Source organism: Solanum verrucosum, unplaced genomic scaffold (genome assembly GCF_900185275.1).
Source record: "Solanum verrucosum unplaced genomic scaffold, falcon-dt-bn FXZP01000009.1, whole genome shotgun sequence".
Taxonomy (NCBI): domain Eukaryota; kingdom Viridiplantae; phylum Streptophyta; class Magnoliopsida; order Solanales; family Solanaceae; genus Solanum; species Solanum verrucosum.
The window spans coordinates 938493-959796 of record NW_026020231.1 but is presented as its reverse complement, the minus strand read 5'-3'; the positions used below and the strand labels follow the sequence as shown (position 1 = coordinate 959796).

Genomic DNA, 21304 nt, shown 5'->3' with positions numbered 1-21304 from the left:
CACAGATTAAGGCAACAATGATTAGCACAGTGAAGTTACAATTTTACCCTTATGACAACTTTTCACTTCAAAATTACAACCACTTATTTGAATTCAAGTGAAATAAATTGGAGGGAAGCAACATACACTTTTACAATTTTCAAGAAGTGTAAATAAGGGTATAATAGGAAAAAATTTGTTGTTCTTTCTTGATTTGTCAAAATGAACAACTAAATAGGGACAACTAAAAAAGGAAATATGGACAAGTAAATAGGGACGAAGGGAATACTAAAAAAGACGCTGCAAAGTAGCTCGTGGCATACATAACTGTGCCAGCTTCAAAACGCCACAATTCATTTTGTGGTGGGGTAAAATATCTCCAAGTTGACAAAATAATAATAATCTACAAATTGAAAAGAGGTATAAAAGCAAAATTCTATTGTGACGTTAGCGGAGAACACTTGCACCATTTCTCTCTCTTACATTATGCACTCATCAAAAATAGATGCTAAATATTATACGTTTGGTATCTAAAGTTCTAAACCTATGATCCAACTAATTCTTTTAAGGGAAAATTGTATATAATACCAAATTATTAATTTAAATTGAATGCTATAAATATAGTTTGATTTAATTGTACCTCATAGCAAACTGTTACTATTTCACCTCTCTCCTAGTGAATTTCGCTCGCCTCTCTCGCTTTTTATACAAACACAAATGTATAAAATGCGTTTGTGTTTGTATAAAGCAAGAGAAAATTGTATATATACATATATTTTCGTTCCCCTCTCTCCCCTCTCCCAGATCTCGCTCGCCAGTCTCGCCCTCGCATCTCTCGCTTATACAAACAGAAATGTATAAATTGTGTTTCTGTTTGTATAAAGCGAGAGAAAATTGTATATACACATGCAAATGCATATATCTTCGTCCTATACACTTATAATTATACAATACAAATATTCCCTTGCCCAGTTCTCTTTTGCCTTTTTCTCTTTCTCGCTTTATACAAACACAGATTATACAATTGATCTTTTGTATATGTATACCGAAACAGAAACATATTATATACAACTGCTTTCTTTTTATATGTATAGCAAAAATGCTTTCTTTTGTATATGTATATCGAAATATACATATTTGTGTTTGTTATGAAGCACAGTTATGCAAACTATAACTATAACATACAAATATGATTTTTGTATTTGCTATATGTGAAAGTTGTTCTTCTTTTAACCTCATTTACGCTACACAAGAATCCTATACCAAACCCATGATCCAGGTAATTCTTTTAACCTCCTTTACACTACACAAGAATTCTCTTTTGACAGTATGGTTTTTCATGTAGAGTTACTGGTGGAAGAAAAAACCCGCTATTCATTTCTTCATGAATATTTGACTAGTTGAGTCTATTAATAGAGACTATATTGCGACTTACAAGTAGTCAATCCCATACAAAAAAAAACTAAGATCACAAATACTTAAACTTCAAATTTTGAATCTATCTATATTGCAACTTACAAGTAGTCAATCCCATGCATGTGCACACAAACACATAGTGAGTGAGAGTTGACCGGGGGGGGGGGGCTACCGGCAAATGTCAAACGCAAAAGAGATCCAATTTCCTCTTATTGTAACCATTTAATTCTGTCACATTTCCTTGGTGTGATTAGAAGTTAATTTTTAGACCATACACTATAGGAATTAGGAAAATATTTCAGTAAATTTACAGAACACTTTAATTCTCGAAACACAATCACCATCTCAAATTTTAAATGATTTGCAATAGCAAGAATATACAACAAAGACTAATCTATTCTAATGAAAAGTTACCAAATTGCTAATTCTGTGTGACCATCTTCAGTTGCACAAGCTCTAAACATTCCGGTTGTATTAAATGGCATGCTAACTTCCCCTGTGGCCGATACAGCAATCAGGCCAGTGGTTCCTTTTGGCGCAGATTCCTCTATAACGTAGTCTGCTGCTTCCTTGAGAGAAAGCCCTTTATACTCCATTAGAGCAGCCACATCTCTTGCTACAGTCGCACGGATTATAGCTTCACCTTTGCCTGTAGCAGAGACTGCACATAGTTTGTTTGCATATGTACCTGCACCAATAATGGGAGTATCTCCTATCCTTCCAACCATCTTGTTTACGTGTCCTCCAGTAGATGTAGCAGCAGCTAAATGTCCAAAGCTGTCAACAGATACACATCCAACTGTTCCTAGCTGACTATCTCCACTTGGAGCTGGTGTTTTGTCATCTTTTGGTATAGGCCGTGTATTATAATCAACCTGCAAATTGGTAGCAGCAATGTTAACCAAAAATACCAAAGCAGAAAGCATCTCGATGTTAAGAACTACAGAAGAATTGAGTCTTGAATCACGAGACTGAGTTGCCAAGAAGGGAATAGAACTAAAAAGCTCTGTTAGAGACATAGCCACATGACTACATTTAAGCTATTGAGGCCGACACCATAATCAAACTCACTAGAAGGCCACAAGACGAAGACCCAAGTACAAATGGATAATATTTTTGTTGATGCTTTCCAAAAAAAAAACACCAAAGCTCTTAAAATTCACAATCAAAAGGTTAGATAAAAACAAGTACAATAAGAAAACAGTGGACTTCTATCAATATTAAGGCCAAAAGCATGAATATGCTATCTTGCAACAAAGATATAACAATGAAGAGATAGGGTTATATACCTGGACTTTGTTTGCTTCTTTTGCTTGTTTTAGTCTCTCGATATTTCTTGGCGTGATAAAATGGCTTGAGTCCGTGGTTTCAACCCCCTTGACAACAGAACCATCATAGTTCATCAAATAGATTCTATGTAAAAAAGGATTAGAAAAATGAACATAATACAATCATACAACTAGGGGTTATACTATCAGAGGAAGTTAACTAATAGTAAGTTTAAAATGAATTAGTCACCTATGCCCGAATGGTCACATTAATTAACCAGAAAAACATAGAGAAACTGGTAGCTGCTTGAAGTCCATAAACAGACCATCAGAAATTAGAACTGTAATTAAACAGTATTAACAGAGAGAATAATCTGTCAAGTCTTTGCATCATCCAGTTTCCGGATACAAGATATCATTCATCAGCATTAAGTACTTCAATAACTTTCTTAACGTTTTCTTCAGGCATGTTCATAAGAGAGAAGACAATTAGAAAAATTTTACAGACCTGCTCCCTCGCAAATGCTTCCGCTCCCTCAAATGCAAGATATATATGTGGAGTTTTTTCCATGACCAGCCTAGCCAGAGATATAGCATTGACAACAGTGGTTAGGCCAGAAACAGCTCCACAGTTTTTCGTATTCCCATCCATGATGCATGCTTCCATTTCTACTGTGCCATTGCTGGTTAAGACAGACCCTCTACCAGCATTGAAGTATGGGTTATTTTCTAGTTCCCGCACCTGCTTGATCCAAGATAGTTAGAAGCTATCATAACATCAGTAAAAGGTAAAATAAAAAAAACTCATTGTACGGAAGGCTCCCGGAGAACCCAAGTTTTTCAGGAGCATTTCTACGCACATATATGGAATGACACTTTCCCTTGCACGAATTGAAGTAGTGGAAGTATGTGTTTGTAAGAAAAACTAAAGCAGGGAGCAAGAGCACTGTTAACAAAATTAACAATAGTATCATCCTGCATGCTAGTGAGAGGTGACAACTTAGGGAGACATCACAAGAGAATGTTATTGAATATTGAGGTGAAAACTCCAACTCAATCTCAGAGGATCAAATAGAGATCATGTTTCTATAATCTTTTTGAAGCTTTAAATCAGGAACTCCAACTTGCAGAAGCTTTTATAGTTGATGTCATGTAGATCCATGAAATTACTAGACATCCAGTAAGTCAATTATTTCATAAGCCATAGATAAAAAGCTATTCATCATAAGAATCAAACACTAGTCATCCTAACATAGTACTAATAGAAAAACAAGTAAACAAAGATCCCTCCCCCAAACAACCTGACGAGAGAGAGAGAGAAAATGAGTCAAACCCATGTTTTTTCCTCTAATCATGGTAACAAGTGATATCCATCGCGAGTCTTGATGAGAAATTGAACAGATGCAAGGCAAAATCCTACATTCTATACTTTAAGATAAGATAGGTAAAGTTGGTAAGTAGTATACCACGAGTTCAACAACGTCCAAAGGGGATTTTTGGGCCTTGATAGCATCGACGCCAATCTGTAAGCAATAGCGAAGAGAGGCTTCTCTGTGCTCACGAAGCTCCGGCGGCAGATCCTTGGGTATGTCACCAGAGCCACCGTGCAACGCTATAGCCCAACCCATAATTCTCTTCTCCCTCTCGTTTTCCAAATTAGTGTGATTGGTTTTTTTTTTTTCCCTGAAAATTGGATACCCCTGATTAAAATAACCTTTTTTTTTATTTAACTATGTATTACGTAATTAAGATTTTATATCATTTAAACACATACCTCAATTAATATTTGTATGTCATTTTGACACTTTTTGCTTGGCAAATTGTGTGTCTGAGGAACATATTTTTTTTCTCCCTGCCACTTACTCCACCACACTAAATGTGGAAAATCTTAGAAGAAGAAGAAGAAGAAGAAAAAATTACACTAATTTTGAAAAACCTTGTATAATAAACAGGAAAAATTGAAAGAAAATTGGTAGAAGAATCCTATTATCTTTGTCAGAACCTCGTCGGAAATCGCTACCGGCAAAATACTCCTCCTCGGTTATTAGATAAAATCTCTACAACAACAATGAAAAGAGAGTTTGGCAGTGTCTCTTCACTCTTGTAGGTGGTATTTAATAAGTTCAGTCTAAACTTTTAAGTTTGTAAGTCATTTTTAAGTGTAAACTTAATAAAACTTATGGTTTTAAAGTTGATCATGTTACCAGATTGAACCTGAAACTGATATGAGTCGCAAAGAGATGCAATAGGCCACTTGCTTTAGAGACGAAGTCAAAATTTGAAACGATTCAATGCATGTGAACAACAAAAGACAATAAATCTAAATCAAAAAATGTCCACTTTAGTGTTGCCTAGTTGTCGGCTGAAGACACAAACATGGAATCTTGACTTATGTAGAATGACATCTAAACATACTGTCCCATCTCTAATATTGGGATTGGGAAACAAACACCTAAGACAACTCTGATATACTCTTGAAGTAGGATTCGTCTTCCTCTATTACAGCCTGCATGAACAACAAGGCTCCGTATTAGCAGGTTTTAAAGAACGTCATGATGCATCTTTAACTTCAAAACAAATTTTCTATCGTCAAACCTTGATTATCATTATGGCAGCATCCTTGTGCAAAACCTCATTGTACTCGTGACAAGAAATATTCTGCAATACTTAAAAAGTTATGACTTTCTGATAATTTCATATACAGGGAAAACGATAACATAAACTAATTGTCAATTAAGTACTAACTTGTACACAGTTAGGGCAGCCAGTATCGCCAGAGCAACAACATGATGCAAGAAGTTCCAAAGCAGCAGTCAGCAGCTCACTGAATATATGCTGCACCTGCCAGATCAAATAGTACTTTTTCTCAAAAGAGGTTGTGACAACACTGCATGTCCTAATTCATGCGGTAAGGCATTAGATAACTTTTGTCCATGGTTTAAGATCACAGACAAAGTTGCTTCGCATTTCCACTTGAATAACAGCCATTGGTTTTTGGTTTTAATACCACATCCCCTTTACCAAGTAGCAAGCATAAGATTTACTTTGTTCATTTGCTAACCATGTTCAACCACAAAAATAATCAAGAGTTTCAATTGCTTTTTTAAACTTTATTCTTATTGTCGCTGAAGAGACTACAGATGAGATGAATTAAATGTTTTCAAAAGTTTCCAAATGACAAACAAATGACCAACTTTCTTATGTTCTAGCAAAAGATGCATTTGAGCAAATTAAGTAAATGCAGGTCAAGTGTGGGTTCTTTTATAAATATTTGTAAATATTCTCTATGATGAAAAATCCACCTCTTACACTTGCAGACAAAAGTAGTTTCTCAAATGCTTTACATATTTTGGACAGTCTAAGTGGTTTCCTGACTACAAGTTCCAACCACATCATCTTATACAAGCCATTGCATGCTCTTCAGAGAAGCTCTGACTAACTTGATGGTTAAATATAATGAAAACCATTTCATCTTATTATTGAAAATTTCCTTAATTCATTACTTCAATAAATAACATCCTAATGAACTTCACAATCTATTTCAAAGCCTAACCAACTAAATACAGGTCCCTTTATCACAAGTTTCCTGGTATTCCTTCGAATCTTTACAAAATGGCACAATCGTCCAATTAGCTTGCAAAATACTCCCTCCATTTCAATTTGTTTATCCTATTTTGACTTCACTCGGAGCTTAAGAAAGTAACGAAGACTTTTGAATCTTGTGGTCTTAAATTAAAGATATGTTACATGTACAGAAATGTCCTTTAATCTTGTGATCTTGAACATGCCATGTGAAAAATTGGAATTAAAGAGTTGCTAAAAAGAAAAGAGACATTCTTTTGAAACGCACTAAAAAAGAAAATAGGACAAACAAATTGAAATGGAAGGAGTACCATAATATGAGTAAAATCAAATCATGATGGAAAAGGAATCAAAAGCAGACATAGTTCACCTGTGCTGAAATGCCAGTCCCTCCAGGATGTGGATCATAAAGTAGAATTCTTTCTGGAACATTGCGGGAATCATAAGGGTTTACACACTCTGAGGCTAAATCAGATGAATTGCAAACTATGTACCTTCAGCACAAGTTTCAGGAGGCAATAAGAGAACAGTTCTAATATGTTAACTCAAACAGAGAACATGTTGAGCCAGATTCAAAACTCATGTGGTTGAAACTTACATAGGAACAACATTAAGAAGAGCATGACCAGCAGCATGTAAGCCTCCTCGGAATGAATAATTTAAGGTCTCTACAGCTGTCTTTATGGTCTGAGGAACTTGAATCCAGACAGCCTACATGTGCATTAAAGCTACAAAATTACAAAGAAGAAAGAGTACTAAAACAGTGATGAACAAACATCACACAGAGGAATTTCAGAAACAGTTCAAACTGGTATTCACCTGCGTTTCATATGTGTAATTAGGAAGTGAAAGTTCAACAGTGTCAAAGACTTGGTTGCTCTTTTTCCATATTTTGCGGAAACCGAACCACGTGGTCGTTACTCTACAACTTTGTGCTTGGGCAGTTGTTCTTGGAAGTTGCAGACTAGTAGTCCTTGCTGGGTAAGCCTACATAGTGGTAAAATATGTATCATGTCAATCCAACATTAACTGGGATGTAACAGCTGAATTTATAAATGACCTGGTATACAAAGAGTAACTTCACAAGTAGCATGCAATAAGCAATATGGGAATTTTCTTTTTCTTAAATAAGACCAATAAAGCATTTGTATTTCAAGATTAGACAGTTAGTTAAGGATCTCTCTATGACCGCAAGTGCATTCGAGGAGTTCTTCAGATGAAAGCAGGAAAATCTACCTATAAGCAGTAAACATGAAATGAAAAGGCCATGCTTCTTTAAATATCTACAATACTTTTGATGAGACTGGAAGTCCAGGGTTTTCCTCGACTAAATCTATTAACTCCGTGTATAATGAGAAGGCTAGCAGGACACATGTAATAGAGAAACAAAAAATCACATGAGAAGTAGTTGAAGAGGAAGGAAGAAGATGCAGAAAAGGTTGATCAAGAACACTCTGGATTACCCCAAAACATGGCCATGATCAAGTCATAGTGTTAAAAGATGAGAACTGGCAGCATTACCCAACTCTTAAGAATGAACAGCCGCAAATAAGAGAGTCAAAGAACTTTGTTCTTATGACTAGTCAGATGCGCATCTACTTTGCATCACAGTCTGAACACACCTTATTGCCAAGGATGAAACAACAGTACCATAAAGATTCCTCTTTGGAGGACAGAAACTAAGCTTCTTTGCTGTCACTAATTTGGGATAATGTACATCACACCCTTAACTATTTTTTGATAAAGATTACGCCCTTAACTATCTACACACCAATTCCTGGAGAGAGATTTGGCAGTAGAGCTCTAACACGTGGTAGAGATTACACAAACTGCAAGGGGTGTTTGGTTCACAAACAAGTTAGACCAGGATTATAATACGAGGATTAGACAATAATGGGATTATTTTGGATCTGCTATTTTTGGTAGATGTTTGGTTCATTGTATTAAAACTGGTATCTACAAAGTATAATATAAAACATGTGTATGTACTAAAATATATAAACTTGACTTTATCTCCAATTTTAACCTTGGCATTCTTAATATTTTGGGAGAAGAGCTTTGAAAGACATTTTGGCTATTTGATGCTTTTATCCCGTGATAGCTAATCCCGAGATTTTTATTCCACATGGAATCTGGTATAAAAATAGTACCAAAATTTGTGGTATAACTAATTCTGGGATTTTTCCTATACCAAAACAAAAATCCAACCGAACATGGGATTGAATAATCCCAAGTTCTATCCCGGGATTGTTATCCTTTATTCCATGGACCAAACGACACCTAACTAAACAGAGACTAAAAAACACCCATCATGAATTCTAGGGGTTAAGTGCTTTTTTTATATAAAAAAATGAGGCTATCCTTGAAAAACATGCAGAAAAATGAAAAGCACTACTTGAGACATACAAAGTTGGCACCAGTGACTTGGACATCAGTATAGTCACGAGTTTTGGTATAATATTTCAGGTCCGCTCGTTGGCACCAAGCAATTCTGTTTGCCACATCAAGCTCCTTCACAAGATACGTTTTCCCTTGATTCATATAATTAGCCCCTTCATAAACCTGTAAAACCATTTGGGCCTGAACTGATTAACTTGAAAAGGTAACTTCAAAAGAAGCCAAAAGACAACCTCAAGAATTGAAGAGTTCTGCTGCACCAAAATGATACAGACACACACATGTATTTTTGAAAACTAATATACACACACATGTATAACACACATGAATATAAGCATCACGATGATGATCTCTCTCTCCCTCTCTTTTTTCCTATTTATGGTTTTGTTCTTCCGCCTTCTGCCAATAGGAATAATCACAAGAACTTGCCGAATATAGTTAATATTACTTACCTGAAAGAAAGCCTTGCTTTCTTCAATTTCTTCCAGGAGTTCATTCTTTTGAATGTCAATCACTTTGTACCGCTCAGTTTCTATGGCTCGAATGCTAATGGCACTTGAGGGCATCTTCTGGTAACATCATAGAATGGTTTAGAAAAGCTAATCACACCCAGCTCACAAGCACAGTATCGTTTAACACTACACTCAAAGGATCATACCTCCAACCCGATGTAGCTCCATATTCTAGCTGTAGCACTACGTGATATATCTGTACTCAGGATTCCCTTGTTTTTAAGTGCCATTATGATACTCTCCAAGCCAGAACCAAAGTATTTCTCGTCATCAGACAAGTTCAGTGGATGTTCAAAAGCAGCAGCAGCCAGATGCTGTTCAAGAACCTGCCAGTCATATGTTTTTCAATGTTAAGTGAATTCCCTACTAAACACACGGCTCAATCACTAAAACTGAAAATGAGAGCGAGGTCAAGAAAACCCAAGAAGAAATCAAAACAACCTGCCGGTTTCTTGCATCTATATGACAACATTCAATTGGGCCCCTGAAAAGTTTCTGGGGGAATTTCATGAAATATTGATCCAAAGGCCCTTCAAAGGCAACATAAATAGCAAGTGATGCATTTCCCCGTCTGCCTGACCTTCCTGCTTGTTGCCACAGACTTGATGAAGAAATATACAATCTCAGTATCAAAATAAAAGTGTAAACCTTCGGCGGGACACAAACAAATAGTACTACCTAGCTATACTGCCTGGAAAGCCTAGATGTAGGGTGGCATCAATATGTCCTACATCAATACCCAATTCAAGAGCATTTGTAGCAGCAATACCGCATATACTACCATTGAAAAAGTCATGCTCAATTCTTCTTCGATCCTGCTCCACGAAGAACTAAGGTCAAACTATCTTTTTGCCAGTATGCATAATTTAATCTATATGTTAGAAAAATAAGCATAAGTGCCAAATAGAAACTACGGAAGCGAGAATTAGCTATTATAACGAGTATCAAATTTTCACATACGGCAAAGAAAATAAGGTGACAGAAGATTAGATTTTGTATTTTATATTTTTAATTGGGGGTAGGGAAAGGGGAAAGTGGAAATGGGGGAGTGGATTACAAGGTGGGGAATCGAACCCTCACCAACAAGGTGAAAATTCAAGTAGCCAACCAACTGATTAGATAGAGCCAACGAAGATGTTGGGGTAGTAACATGACTTAACATGGAATCAGCATATCCAAGGCTTTTAAATGCTTAGTAGAGATAAACTTTTTTTTCCTGTTCTGATAGGTAACATAACTAACATTACTTTAAACCTTTGCTTACAAGAAAGTTATCTGTGAAGCCTGGTGAATTTCTATAATTAATTCGGACACTAATTTCGAGCTTAAGGATGCAATTTTATCAAACTCGACTCACGCAGGACCCACACGAGTATAACAAAGCCATGGGAACACTTGTAATTAACATTGTATAGCTTGGAATAAATTTTAACTCCATGGAATAAGTGTTAAATTAATTAAATGAATCAATATTATTGGAATTAGGTGTAGTGCTTTCTTTTGGTTGTATCCTGAGAAAGTTATCTCTAAGTGGATTCTTAGGTCTAATGAGAAAAAATAATTGTAAATCTCTTTCAACTCATTCATTTTCAAGAATCTGAGGCAGAAATCATTTGGCGAATTTGCAGACTAGTTTGAAGTATACCATTAGGGACAAATTAATTTTATTTATGAAGAGCATCAGCCACGAGTAAGTTATTGAACAAGTGGGATATGGGTGCTTTAAAACGGATGAAAATGAAACAAAGTTAAATTCATTTTACAAGCCAGTCCCGTAAGCAAGTTTAGAACAACATGAAAAATACTTGTTTAAGTAAATTTCCTTGGTACAGATTAACTAAAGAGGACGAACAAACTGTCCTTAACCAAGTTATAGATCCTAACCTCAGCAGTATAACCAGCTCGGTAAGCGCATATAGTATCAACTAAATGAGGTGCTGTTTCCTGAAGAATCTCACGCCTTAGGACAACAAAATATTCCAGCACATTAAACTGTTAATAAAAGATAAATGAAAATGAACAATTTAACTATATAATGGAATTTCACTTACGTGTAACATAAGACAAGCTCACAAAGTTTGCGTGTTTTACAAAATGAAATACAACGAAGACCATGCTGCATCATTTCTGCAAAAAGGCAAGAAACCTCCAAAATGGGACTGCGACAGACACGGACATGATGCTGTTAGATATTAAGACACTTCTCTAAGATCATGAAATAACGAAAGAAGAAAGAAAAAAAGAGAAGAAAATGCATGGGGAAATAAGGTAAGAGCATCCCTGTTAGGTCCAACTTCCAAGAATCTAACATATTCTCAAGCATCCAACTAATGGAGTGATGAAGAGAATCACATGCATAATAAGGAAAAAAGTGGGAGATATAAGGAACATATGAAAAAGTCAAGGTGCAAGATTATGGCGAGGTACCTGGCACTAACTAATAATCTAACACAGTGCTCTTAGTAAGGCAGAAGAAAAATTTGCTAATGCTAGTTTGAATACTTAATATCTTTTAGCAATGAAGGCAATAGCTATTCTTACATGTTCAGCAGTAAGAAATCTCATAAAAAACTATTTCAGAATATTTGTCAAGTAAACCAAATGCCATTACTAATTAAATGCAGTAGCCTTATCCAGTTTAATCTAGTTTTATAGGTTCAGATGTTCATTTACTCCAAAGTAGCGGTGGAGTCAGTATCTTCATCACAAATTTTTTTCATACGTAGAATATTCACATAAGTTATAGAAAGTATTCCTACTACTACCCTGCCAATGCATGGTGACAATACACAATACAACCAGTCTCTGCCAACAAGATATCAAGATCTCATATACGTGTACAACATCCAAACAAATTTGCTGACATGGGGGTATAATAACCTGCCTCATGTTTGACAAATGCATATAGTGTATGCCTTGCATTTAGTTATCCTCATTGGGAGCGTTCTTTACAGTGGGCTTCAGTAAATTTCAAAGGAGAACTGATGTCCTAAGCTTTACCCTAATTTCTTCAGAATTCTTACAAGTTCATTGCTTAATGTAATATCTAGATGTATTCTCTCCACATAGCCTACTTGACTCGTAATTTACTCAGCCAATATCTTCTCATTCAACTTCTTTATAGACACAGTGTTATCTTCCTTGTATTTAACCACTCATTCACTTCCATCCAAACAGGCATGTAATTGGTAATATCATGTTATATGTTGTTTCCTAAGCCTACATCTTTTTTTCCCTTTCAAATTTCTTAACAAATTGGTCACGCTTTGAAGAATAAATCCTGGTATATATTCTTGTATGTCTAGAAATGAAACAGCACTTGCTTCCTTCCTGATGCAGCGAGGATGATCCACTTCGTAGGGAAGAAAAGATACAGGCCTTTTACAATATGCATCAAATTCTTTTTTGGGGGAACTGAGATCTGTATCAAATTCTCAGTGGACATAAAGCAGCAAATGCTTTTTACCTTGATCTTCTAGCAATCAGATGATTGTCAACAGAGCCATCATCAATGTCAGTCTTAATTCTCTTTGAGATCTGCAAGATAAAAGTACCTCAAAGGACGGGAAACAGCTTCCAATTGAATACACGCGAGCTATTGGTCTTTATCAGAAACCTACCTTTTTCAGGCACAAAGGAGGATTCCATAACATAAAAAGCTTTAAGCCAGATGGACTACCATCATTCTGAATCAACTCTATTGTTGGTAGATTTGAGAGCTCCTACATAACCCCACAGCTATGAGATGAGATTTTTAAATGATAAACAAATACTAACTAGTCTGAAATGATAACTGTATATACATGAGAACCCTCTATTTGAAGTATATAACATGCAAGCATTTACGAGGTTCATCATAGACTTCAGCTTTAGATGAATTCCACAGATAAAGGTGGAAGCATCTGCTTACGCAAAAGATAAAAATGGCTCAAATTTTGAGAAAAATATTATATTATATTATTATACATACACAATATAAGTGGGAAGCCCCAAAGGAAAAGGTGGAAAGACCAAATTGCCCATCAAAAGTTGAACGACTTTTTTACCATTCAAGTAAATACTGCTACTATAACAACATTTTTGTACAAAAATGAAATTACACATTCTAATAAAAAAATACAGCACATTAAAGCAGCTCTCTTGTAATGTGTTGGTAGAATTACTGGGTGAGCTTTGTCTATAATTCTTAGCCTAGAAATGAAGGGTTGATCCATCTAACCAACCCACCCACCCTCCTGGCATGTAGAAGAAAGTCTCTTCAAGAGGATTTCCCAGATCTGTTTAGAATTGCTCAAGATCCCAATTCTGTTATTGCTGCTAATAGAGAAGGGATCAATTGGGATCTGAGATTTAGAAGGAATATGCACGATTGGGAAGTGAATGATCTGGTAGACCTTTTTGCTAGACTACAACATTGTCACATTAATCTCCAGGCAGCTGATAAGCTCAAATGGGGACACCAGAAAGGAGTTTATACAGTCAAGGAAGGGTATCAACAGTTGTGCTCTAGAAACCCCGTGATAGCTAACTGTCCCTGGAAACTCATTTGGAGGACCAAGCTACCACCTAAGGTAGTTTCTTTTACCTGGATAGCTCTATATGAGGCACGTCTCACCCAAGACAACATAAAGAAAAGAAAAATCCAGTTCCCAAACAGATGCTATATGTGCAAAAAAGAGGCTGAAACCCCCAGACACCTTCTTCTTCATTGTGAGGTGGCCTCAGAATTATGGAGCATGTTTTTTTGTCTCTCTGGCATCAATTGGACCACACCCTTCACTGTTAAGGATGCATATGAGAGTTGGAGTCTATGGAAAGTTGACAAAGCCATCAAGAAGATCTGGATTATGATACCTGCTTGTATTTTTTGGTGTATTTGGTTAGAGAGGAACAAGAGATGTTTTGATGGAGAGTCAACTGCTTTAGGCATTTTGAAGACTAGGTGCATTGAAAATTTGTTTAGTTGGTCCAACTTGTATCCTGTTGTTAATGCAGAACGACTTCAGGATTTTACTAACTCATTAGCTCTGGCTTAGATAGTTTGTATAGTTAGCCAGAGATTTTTTTGTAAGCTCAAATGCCATATCTTGTAAATTTTGCATCTTCTTGATGCTGTTATTAATACCACTTATCTTATCAAAAAAAAAAGTTTTGTGATTGAATTTTATAAGTGGGTCTTAGCTATTTAGAAGAAGGTTTCTTCTAGTTTTAACTCTCAACTCCTTTTGTATATTCCTTAAGGTGGCGAGTTTGTTCCTTTCTTGAGTGTATGTTGGTGGTACCACATCTCTCTTCACTTATCTTCTTCATTTCCCATGTCATAATGTAAGCCACACAGATACAACTGTAACTCTGTAAGCACTACCTAGAATAGTTAAAGATTATTTTTAGTAAGACTATGCATGCTATTGAATACCTTTGAGTGCTCCACAGGATTTCCAGAAGTCGCAGTAGAAAATATAAATGAAGGATTACTGCCATACACTGCATGAGAAATCAATAAAAGGCCGACTTTTCATAAAAGACACAAACAAAACATAGAAAAAGATAAAGATGTCTCATGGCAGCAGTAGACAAAAGGGAAAAGGTACCATGAGAACAAAGTCGGTGAAGTCTCCTCAAAATAAGAGCAGTATGACATCCAAACGCCCCCTTATACGAATGAGCTTCATCAACAACGACAAACCTGAGGCATGCAAATGAGACTAAAGTGTCAAAATTTGACTTAAAAAGGAAAAAAGAAGAAAAGATCACTTCCAGGGACACTCAACCAAAGAAAAAGAATGGACCAGGAAACATTCAAACACAGTAGTAACGTGAAACAATACTAGGACCAAATGATCAAGGAAATTTACCTAAGATTTGATAAAATTCGACTGAATTGTCTATGACATGGCAAGATTGAGACATGCAACATATCAGGATTTGTGATCAACTGAAAAAAACAGATGAAATTGCAGTACTTGCACAAGAAAAGGGAAAGGAGAGCTAGGAAATAGACAAACATAGGAAAGGACCAGAACAAAAATCTCAACCTATCTAAACATCAAAACTTACTGTATACCAGTCTAGCATTATCACGCAGCCACTTCCTATCCATCTGAGAAGTGTCCCCATCATATACACCAATTCTGAGGTCAGCACTAAACTCGTTGGTCATGTTTAATAAAGACCTTAGTTGATCTTGTGCCAAAGCCTGCATTGACAACGCAAACAATGTAGAAGCTGCCGCAGTGGTGCTAATGACTACAATGGAATGAGGCATTTCTTAGCAGATGCAAAGCCTATCCAACAAACATATGCAGAATATATAAAGGCAAAAGACTTCTGTGAGACTAGCATTCCCAAAGGCTGAATGTTCAACAATTAAGCTTGGAAAGTATAAAGCAAAGAACCTTTGTAGGAAAGAGGTATAGAGCACATGCTGACAAATTCTGGGATAATACTTCCAGAACTGGCACATTGTAGCAAAGAGATTTCCCACTGGATGTCAAGGTAGCTACAACAACATTTTTTCCCGCAAGAGAAGCCTGGATAGACTCAGCCTGCAGATTTATAATGCTTAGAGAGTTTTGGATAAAAGTTTTGTTTAAAGGGAAACTATATTAGATAGACCAGCATATTACCTGATGGCTGTATAATCTGGTAATTCCAATATTTTTCAATGCCAATACTGTGCTTTCTGAAAGTGCACTTGGGATCTCAACATAGGTGGCATTGCGGGCAGTGATATTTTCAATATGAACAACCTGCACCAGGAACAGAAATAATGGTGGATAACCGTGGGTTAGCTCTTACAGCAATAATTGGCCGTACAGTAGCTAAATTGAAGTCATTCACAATTGAAGTTCATGTCCACTGAAGTGAGGGCTTCCACTTTATCCGACAGCATCGCAATGAATCGCTCTCTTGGGATAACTCATCCATAAGAAAAGGGAATGGAATATATGTAGTTGCCAAGAGGGGGAGAAGAATAATGTGAAAGAGAAAATGCAACAAGGTAAAAACCTGTCCATCAGATCCAATCCCTTTTCTCAGATGTTCCACCATTTCCAAAGGTGTCATAGGATTTGTATCCTGCATGCCAAAAGCTTATCAAAATTGCAGAACTTCTCAGGTCTTAAAACTTAAATCATTTACAATTCTTTGTCATCTATTAAAAAAAAGGACCACAATAACCAAGGGAATCTTGCACTGATAAAAGGTCATTCAAGATACTGCTATTAGCTATACCACTGAAACAGGCAACTACAAGTGTTCCTTTTTATAGCCTTCACCTATCCACTTCATTGAAAATTCCCCTTTCTAGAAATATCAGTCACTAAAATATCCAATTGGAATTTGTTCTAGCAAGAGAAGATATCTATCGCTAGCATCTTAAAAGGTGACAAATATTTAGAACAAAAGAGCAGATGCATTCTGCTAAGTTCCCATCATTTATGTGCCTATATTAACAATGACCAATTCCTTCATAAGCTTGATTGACCTCTGAAGAAACAAAGATTAAGTTATTTGTAGTGTTCATGAAAGCACTTCTAGTGAAGAAGAATTACAAAGTAAAAAATCAAATGCAGAGAAAGTTGTGAACTGGAGACTCTCACAACTGCAAATGTACCCAAAAAAATAAAAAAGACTTGCATAGAAGTAGCACGTTATGATGGATTAAGAGAGCATCAATTACAAAAGGCTCAATGCACGGTTTTAAGACTTACACAACAGTTTGCTTCAAAGGCATGAGAACCTGCTCGTTTCGTGTCAATGCCTGTAGCACCAATACCACCTTGCTTCACAAAGGTAATGAAATCTTCCAGGGAAATTTTAGAGAACTCATTTCCATTTTGACACTGCATTACAAAATTAGTAATTTACTAATTTAAATCATACAAAAACTGTCACAATGAGATGGTCAATATCATTCAACTCTGCTTATGTGAAAGACCAGCAGGTTCCGTGCCCGGATAAAAAGAAGTGGCTAAAACAGTCAAACTATGAAGGACCTCATAACATTGAACAATCAAAATGAACAATGGATATAAAAGGATCAACAACTTAATAGAAAATAAATACAAATAAACACTTGCTTGAGCCCAAGCGCTCTGGTGCATGATTACCTAACTTGTGCTTGTCGGTCAGACATGCTACCTGGTTGATTAATCGAGATGCTAGACACCACTGATATTTTATTTAAGAAAAAGCAGCAGTAAGATTTGCAGCATTATAAAGAGATTCTTATGTTTGTGACAATTAATTCATCTACCTTCCAGACGATAAAAATTAAGCTAAACCCAGAACTTCAGAATATTACCCACCATATAATACCTAAGTAATTTCCAATAGAAAGAATCTTGAGATCACAAGTGCCAAACAATTTTACTTGCTAACAATTTTACTTGCTAGACATTATATTTCTTCAGAAGTTCCTTTCTTTGAAAGGTAGCTGCAACTTAATACACTAGTGAAGGACTTTTAGCTTAAACACAAACTAAATAACGTTCAGCCAAAAATTGACTCTAGTAAACATTTGCATACAGTAAGAAAGAATAGGATGAAAACCCCATCTTTTAAATTGGTCATGAAGTCATCAGACAAGAGTCCTGTAGTCTGAAACACCAAGTTAGATATGCCAACACATCCATAAACAGGAAAATGTAGTTGGACTTACAAGATAAATACTCAACACAGCATAAAACATGCATGTCATGATAACACATAGGCATAAAGAAAAATGTTTCACGACTGCGATTCTGCATCTTAAGTGCTTGAATTTCCAAACATTTGGATACTGCACAACACCAAAGTCAACTTTCAAATTAAAAAATTTGAGGATGCCTAGACAAGGTGAGAAATGGCATACCTTTAACAACTTGACTAACTTCAAAAGACTTGTTCGGAATGCATACTCCCTTTTCTTCATTGAGCGGAGAACATTTGATATGGTTACACTTTTTTTAGCTACTCAGCAGAAAAGGAGAAAAATAGACTTATTCAGTGCTCAAGCAGCCATTTTCCTAAATCAAAGAGCTAAACATGAACTAAACATACTACACTCTTTTTTGAAACTGAAAAACATACTTGCACTCTGTTCATCCTTTGTTGTTGAGTTTCTGAAAATATTAATACCATCCTTGAAATTTTTAACCACGGTATCATCATCAACAATGTGTACAACCTAAAAGAAAATAAGGCATAAGTGCTTGAAAAAAAAAGTTCATAGTCATGATAAGTGGTCTAGTCAGACGTCAAAGTTGAATTGCGGTAGCGAGAAGGGGGCCGACAAAGCCATTTCTAACTGATATATCAACATATTTAGCAAATTTAGAAGGGAAAGAATATAACTTCAAAAGATAGTGGGGGGAAATGACAACCTGACACCCCTCAAAATCCATTTGGATATGGTGATACATAAAGAGAACTGAATGGGATAAATGTTTAGAAGCATAAGCGAAATTAAGAATATAAGATCTTGTAAATTCCTAGAAGGGATACTGAGATCAAATCGTGCATTCACTAAAACAAAATATGCAAGTAGGGTAAGTGAGATATCTTGTAGCACCACTGATGTTCTCCAGAAAGAGAAACCCCTACTCTGGAAAGAGTAAACAGAACTCTGTAGACTATGGTAGTCCTCCTAAGTTCATAAGTTCAACTTCAGTAACTATTCAGACTTTATTATTACAGTACTTCCTTTCGAGTTGTAAACTCCCTGTGACATACTTGTGATCATCCAGAGGCACTTCTGCAAGGCCCTCCAACATTTATCCGTTGTCAAAAATGAATGAGTGACGCCACAGCTCAAAAGTCAGAGTGTGACAAGAGTATGTGAAACTAATTGATAAAAATGTTGAAATATATCAAAGTAGGTAGGGGATGAAAACTGTTAAACTAGCCAGAAGTTCAACACAGTACCTTAGGACAAACTAGGGAAAGTTGCTCGATGTCTGTGACACCAGCTCGAAATCCAAACAGACAGAGACGATCGAGTGCTCCCTTCAGACTGGAGTAGGTAACTTGTCCCTGCTGAAGTTGTAAGGAAGCTGAATAGATGCTTAAAAAAGAAAATATATTGCTTATTCTCCTCAACCACGTCGGACACCCGCACAAATCACTACCACTCATACATGGATCAGATACGTTGTCGTTTCTGTTGGCTTCCTCCCACATACAGTTGCCTGAATCCGGGTCGGTAAAACAATTTATAGACGCTAAAACCTGAACAAATATCTTAGCTTTCTCGTCATCCATGACATTGGAAGATGATTTTAGTATGCTAAGGACTAGCTCATCTGCATGTCCTTCCATCTTATCATCCTTGATGCTTCTCTTGCGCTTAACCTGTGAAGAACAACTCATCGGAACACTGCAATTGTGTCCATCTGAATCTCTATAACGTGTTTCATCCAAAAGAGCTTTGTTCTGATTTTCATTCCTAGATATGCTGCTCAAGTAAGACAAGTCTTCCATCATATCAGACCATGCTGTCTCAGCTTCTTTCAGAGTTGAGCCACCAACTGGGACAGATGAACTTGCAGGTGTCTCAGTTTTCTTGTTCTGTTGTCTGTCTTTCTTTGTATAGGGAACAAGTACAAGAAATTCCCCACTCCCAACTGAATGATCACTTATCTTACTCTCTAAACCTAATTTGACACCCTGATTCAAGAAAATAGCACAAAATATGAATATGAAAGGAGAAAAACAAATGAGGCAAGGTTTCAAGAAAGAGTGTCTGTTGTGTGGGGGTATACCATAACTTTCAAGAAAACAAAATACGAAAACACGCCTACATCATAGTTGACAGAAATCATCAACTGGGATAGATGAAGTTGCAGGTATCTCAGTTTTCTTGTTCTGTTTCTGTTTTTCTTTGTATAGGGAACAAGTACTAGAAATTCCCCACTCCCAACTGAATGGTCACTTATCCTACTCTCTAAACCCAATTTGACACCCTGATTTAAGAAAATACCACAAAATATGAATATGAAACGAGAAAAACAAACAAAACAAGGTTTCAAGAAAGAGTGCCTGTTGTGTGTGGGGTATAGCCTATCTTTCAAGAAAACAAATACGAAAACACTCCTACATCATAGTTGACAGAAATCATCAACTGGGATAGATGAAGTTGCAGGTGTCTCAGTTTTCTTGTTCTGTTGTCTGTCTTTCTTTGTATAGGGAACAAATACAAGAAATTCCCCACACCCAACTGAATGGTCATTCATCTTACTCTCTAAACCCAATTTGACACCCTGATTCAAGAAAATACCTCAATATGAATATGAAACTAGAAAAACAAACGAGACAAGGTTTCAAGAACAAGTGCCTGTTATTATGTGGGGGTATAACCTAACTTTCAAGAAAAAAAAACAAATAGTAGTAAAACACGCCTACATCATAGTTGACAGAAATCATCAAGTAGCAACGCAAGATTCGTAAAATTTGTAGAATAAATGAAAGAGATGAAGAGGAGTAAGAAATTGCCTTGTGAAAGAGATGGAAATTTGGGGAAATTGAAGCCGGTGGGAATGTTTTCTTGAGGAGTTGCTTGAGTTCTTGAATGGTTTTGTTCGGCAAAATGGAGACAACTATGGATTCACCCGTTAAGCTACGCACTTCCATACTCGTCTCCGATTCTTCCATACTCCGGTGGTTCTCGTTGGATTTATAAGTTGGAGCAAAAAACCTAATATTGGCGGGGAATTGCTGCTCACGTGCAAGTCCCGGCCTATGCACGTGATCTCATTATTTCCAGAAATATAAGAGTAGATGGAAGATGTTGTTTATAAAATCAAATTTAATGAATTAAAGGGAATGTTTGGTACAAAGGAAAATATTTTTTTATAGAAATATTCTTTTGAGAAATATCGGGTATGTTGTTGTTGTTGTTGTTGTATTCTTTTGAGAAATAAGTGGATTTCTTATTTATTTTCTGATATTTGTAAGTAAATAATAAAAAATATTATCACAATAATATTTATATGTAATCTTGCAAAAACATTACAGATATAGATTGAATATGAAGGGAGAGAGGTATGTAAAGATCAAGGGGTGGGTGTTGATGGCATAGAGAGGGTGGGAAGAGGATAATGAACTTCAAATGTTATTTTATGAAACTTATTTTTCTAGAAAGAAATTTTTTTAATTTTTTTTTTTACCAAA

The 21304-nt window shown here is 36.1% G+C and overlaps 2 protein-coding genes across 5 annotated transcripts; both read right to left on the bottom strand.

Annotated features, from left to right (window-relative positions):
- Positions 1-1748: 1748 nt before the first annotated feature.
- On the bottom strand, positions 1749-4334 carry LOC125832590 (isoaspartyl peptidase/L-asparaginase). Of its 2 annotated transcripts, none has more exons than XM_049511779.1 (4): positions 4130-4334; positions 3172-3405; positions 2685-2771; positions 1749-2270 (listed from the first exon to the last, which is right to left on the bottom strand). In XM_049511779.1, exons 1-4 carry the CDS (start codon positions 4289-4291, stop codon positions 1806-1808), a joined length of 948 nt encoding a protein of 315 aa, XP_049367736.1. In that variant the 5' UTR covers positions 4292-4334; the 3' UTR covers positions 1749-1805. The 2 variants fall into 2 exon arrangements, with proteins under 2 accessions (XP_049367736.1, XP_049367737.1); XM_049511780.1 differs by having other exon boundaries at positions 4133-4299.
- A 668-nt stretch (positions 4335-5002) lies between these two features.
- LOC125832501 (uncharacterized) lies at positions 5003-20785 on the bottom strand. Of its 3 annotated transcripts, XM_049511657.1 has the most exons (28): positions 20627-20785; positions 19061-19801; positions 18227-18323; positions 18009-18106; positions 17684-17755; positions 16867-16998; positions 16163-16231; positions 15781-15903; positions 15550-15699; positions 15219-15350; positions 15010-15089; positions 14746-14840; positions 14571-14638; positions 12775-12876; positions 12621-12691; positions 11206-11313; positions 11039-11114; positions 9833-9969; positions 9596-9755; positions 9301-9480; positions 9095-9211; positions 8652-8807; positions 7065-7232; positions 6844-6956; positions 6616-6739; positions 5409-5504; positions 5259-5321; positions 5003-5169 (listed from the first exon to the last, which is right to left on the bottom strand). In XM_049511657.1, the coding sequence occupies exons 1-28, from the start codon at positions 20783-20785 to the stop codon at positions 5116-5118; spliced, it is 3741 nt and encodes a 1246-aa protein (XP_049367614.1). In that variant the 3' UTR covers positions 5003-5115. The 3 variants fall into 3 exon arrangements, with proteins under 3 accessions (XP_049367614.1, XP_049367612.1, XP_049367613.1); XM_049511655.1 differs by lacking the exons at positions 17684-17755; positions 20627-20785 and adding an exon at positions 19897-19991; XM_049511656.1 differs by lacking the exons at positions 5003-5169; positions 5259-5321; positions 5409-5504; ... (1 more) ...; positions 17684-17755; positions 20627-20785 and adding an exon at positions 19897-19991 and having other exon boundaries at positions 6844-6973.
- Positions 20786-21304: the final 519 nt, after the last annotated feature.

Coding starts and splice junctions, on each gene's coding strand:
- LOC125832590 (XM_049511779.1), bottom strand. CDS start 4,291: ATGGGTTGGGCTATAGCGTTGCACGGTGGCTCTGGTGACATACCCAAG. Junction 3,406..4,129: donor TGGACGTTGTTGAACTCGTG/GTATACTACTTA, acceptor TGGATCAAGCAG/GTGCGGGAACTAGAAAATAA. Junction 2,271..2,684: donor AAGAAGCAAACAAAGTCCAG/GTATATAACCCT, acceptor ACCAATTTGCAG/GTTGATTATAATACACGGCC.
- LOC125832501 (XM_049511657.1), bottom strand. CDS start 20,785: ATGGAAGAATCGGAGACGAGTATGGAAGTGCGTAGCTTAACGGGTGAA. Junction 15,090..15,218: donor TGCGTGATAATGCTAGACTG/GTATACAGTAAG, acceptor TGTTTTTTTCAG/TTGATCACAAATCCTGATAT. Junction 6,740..6,843: donor CTTCTTAATGTTGTTCCTAT/GTAAGTTTCAAC, acceptor CTTGTGCTGAAG/GTACATAGTTTGCAATTCAT.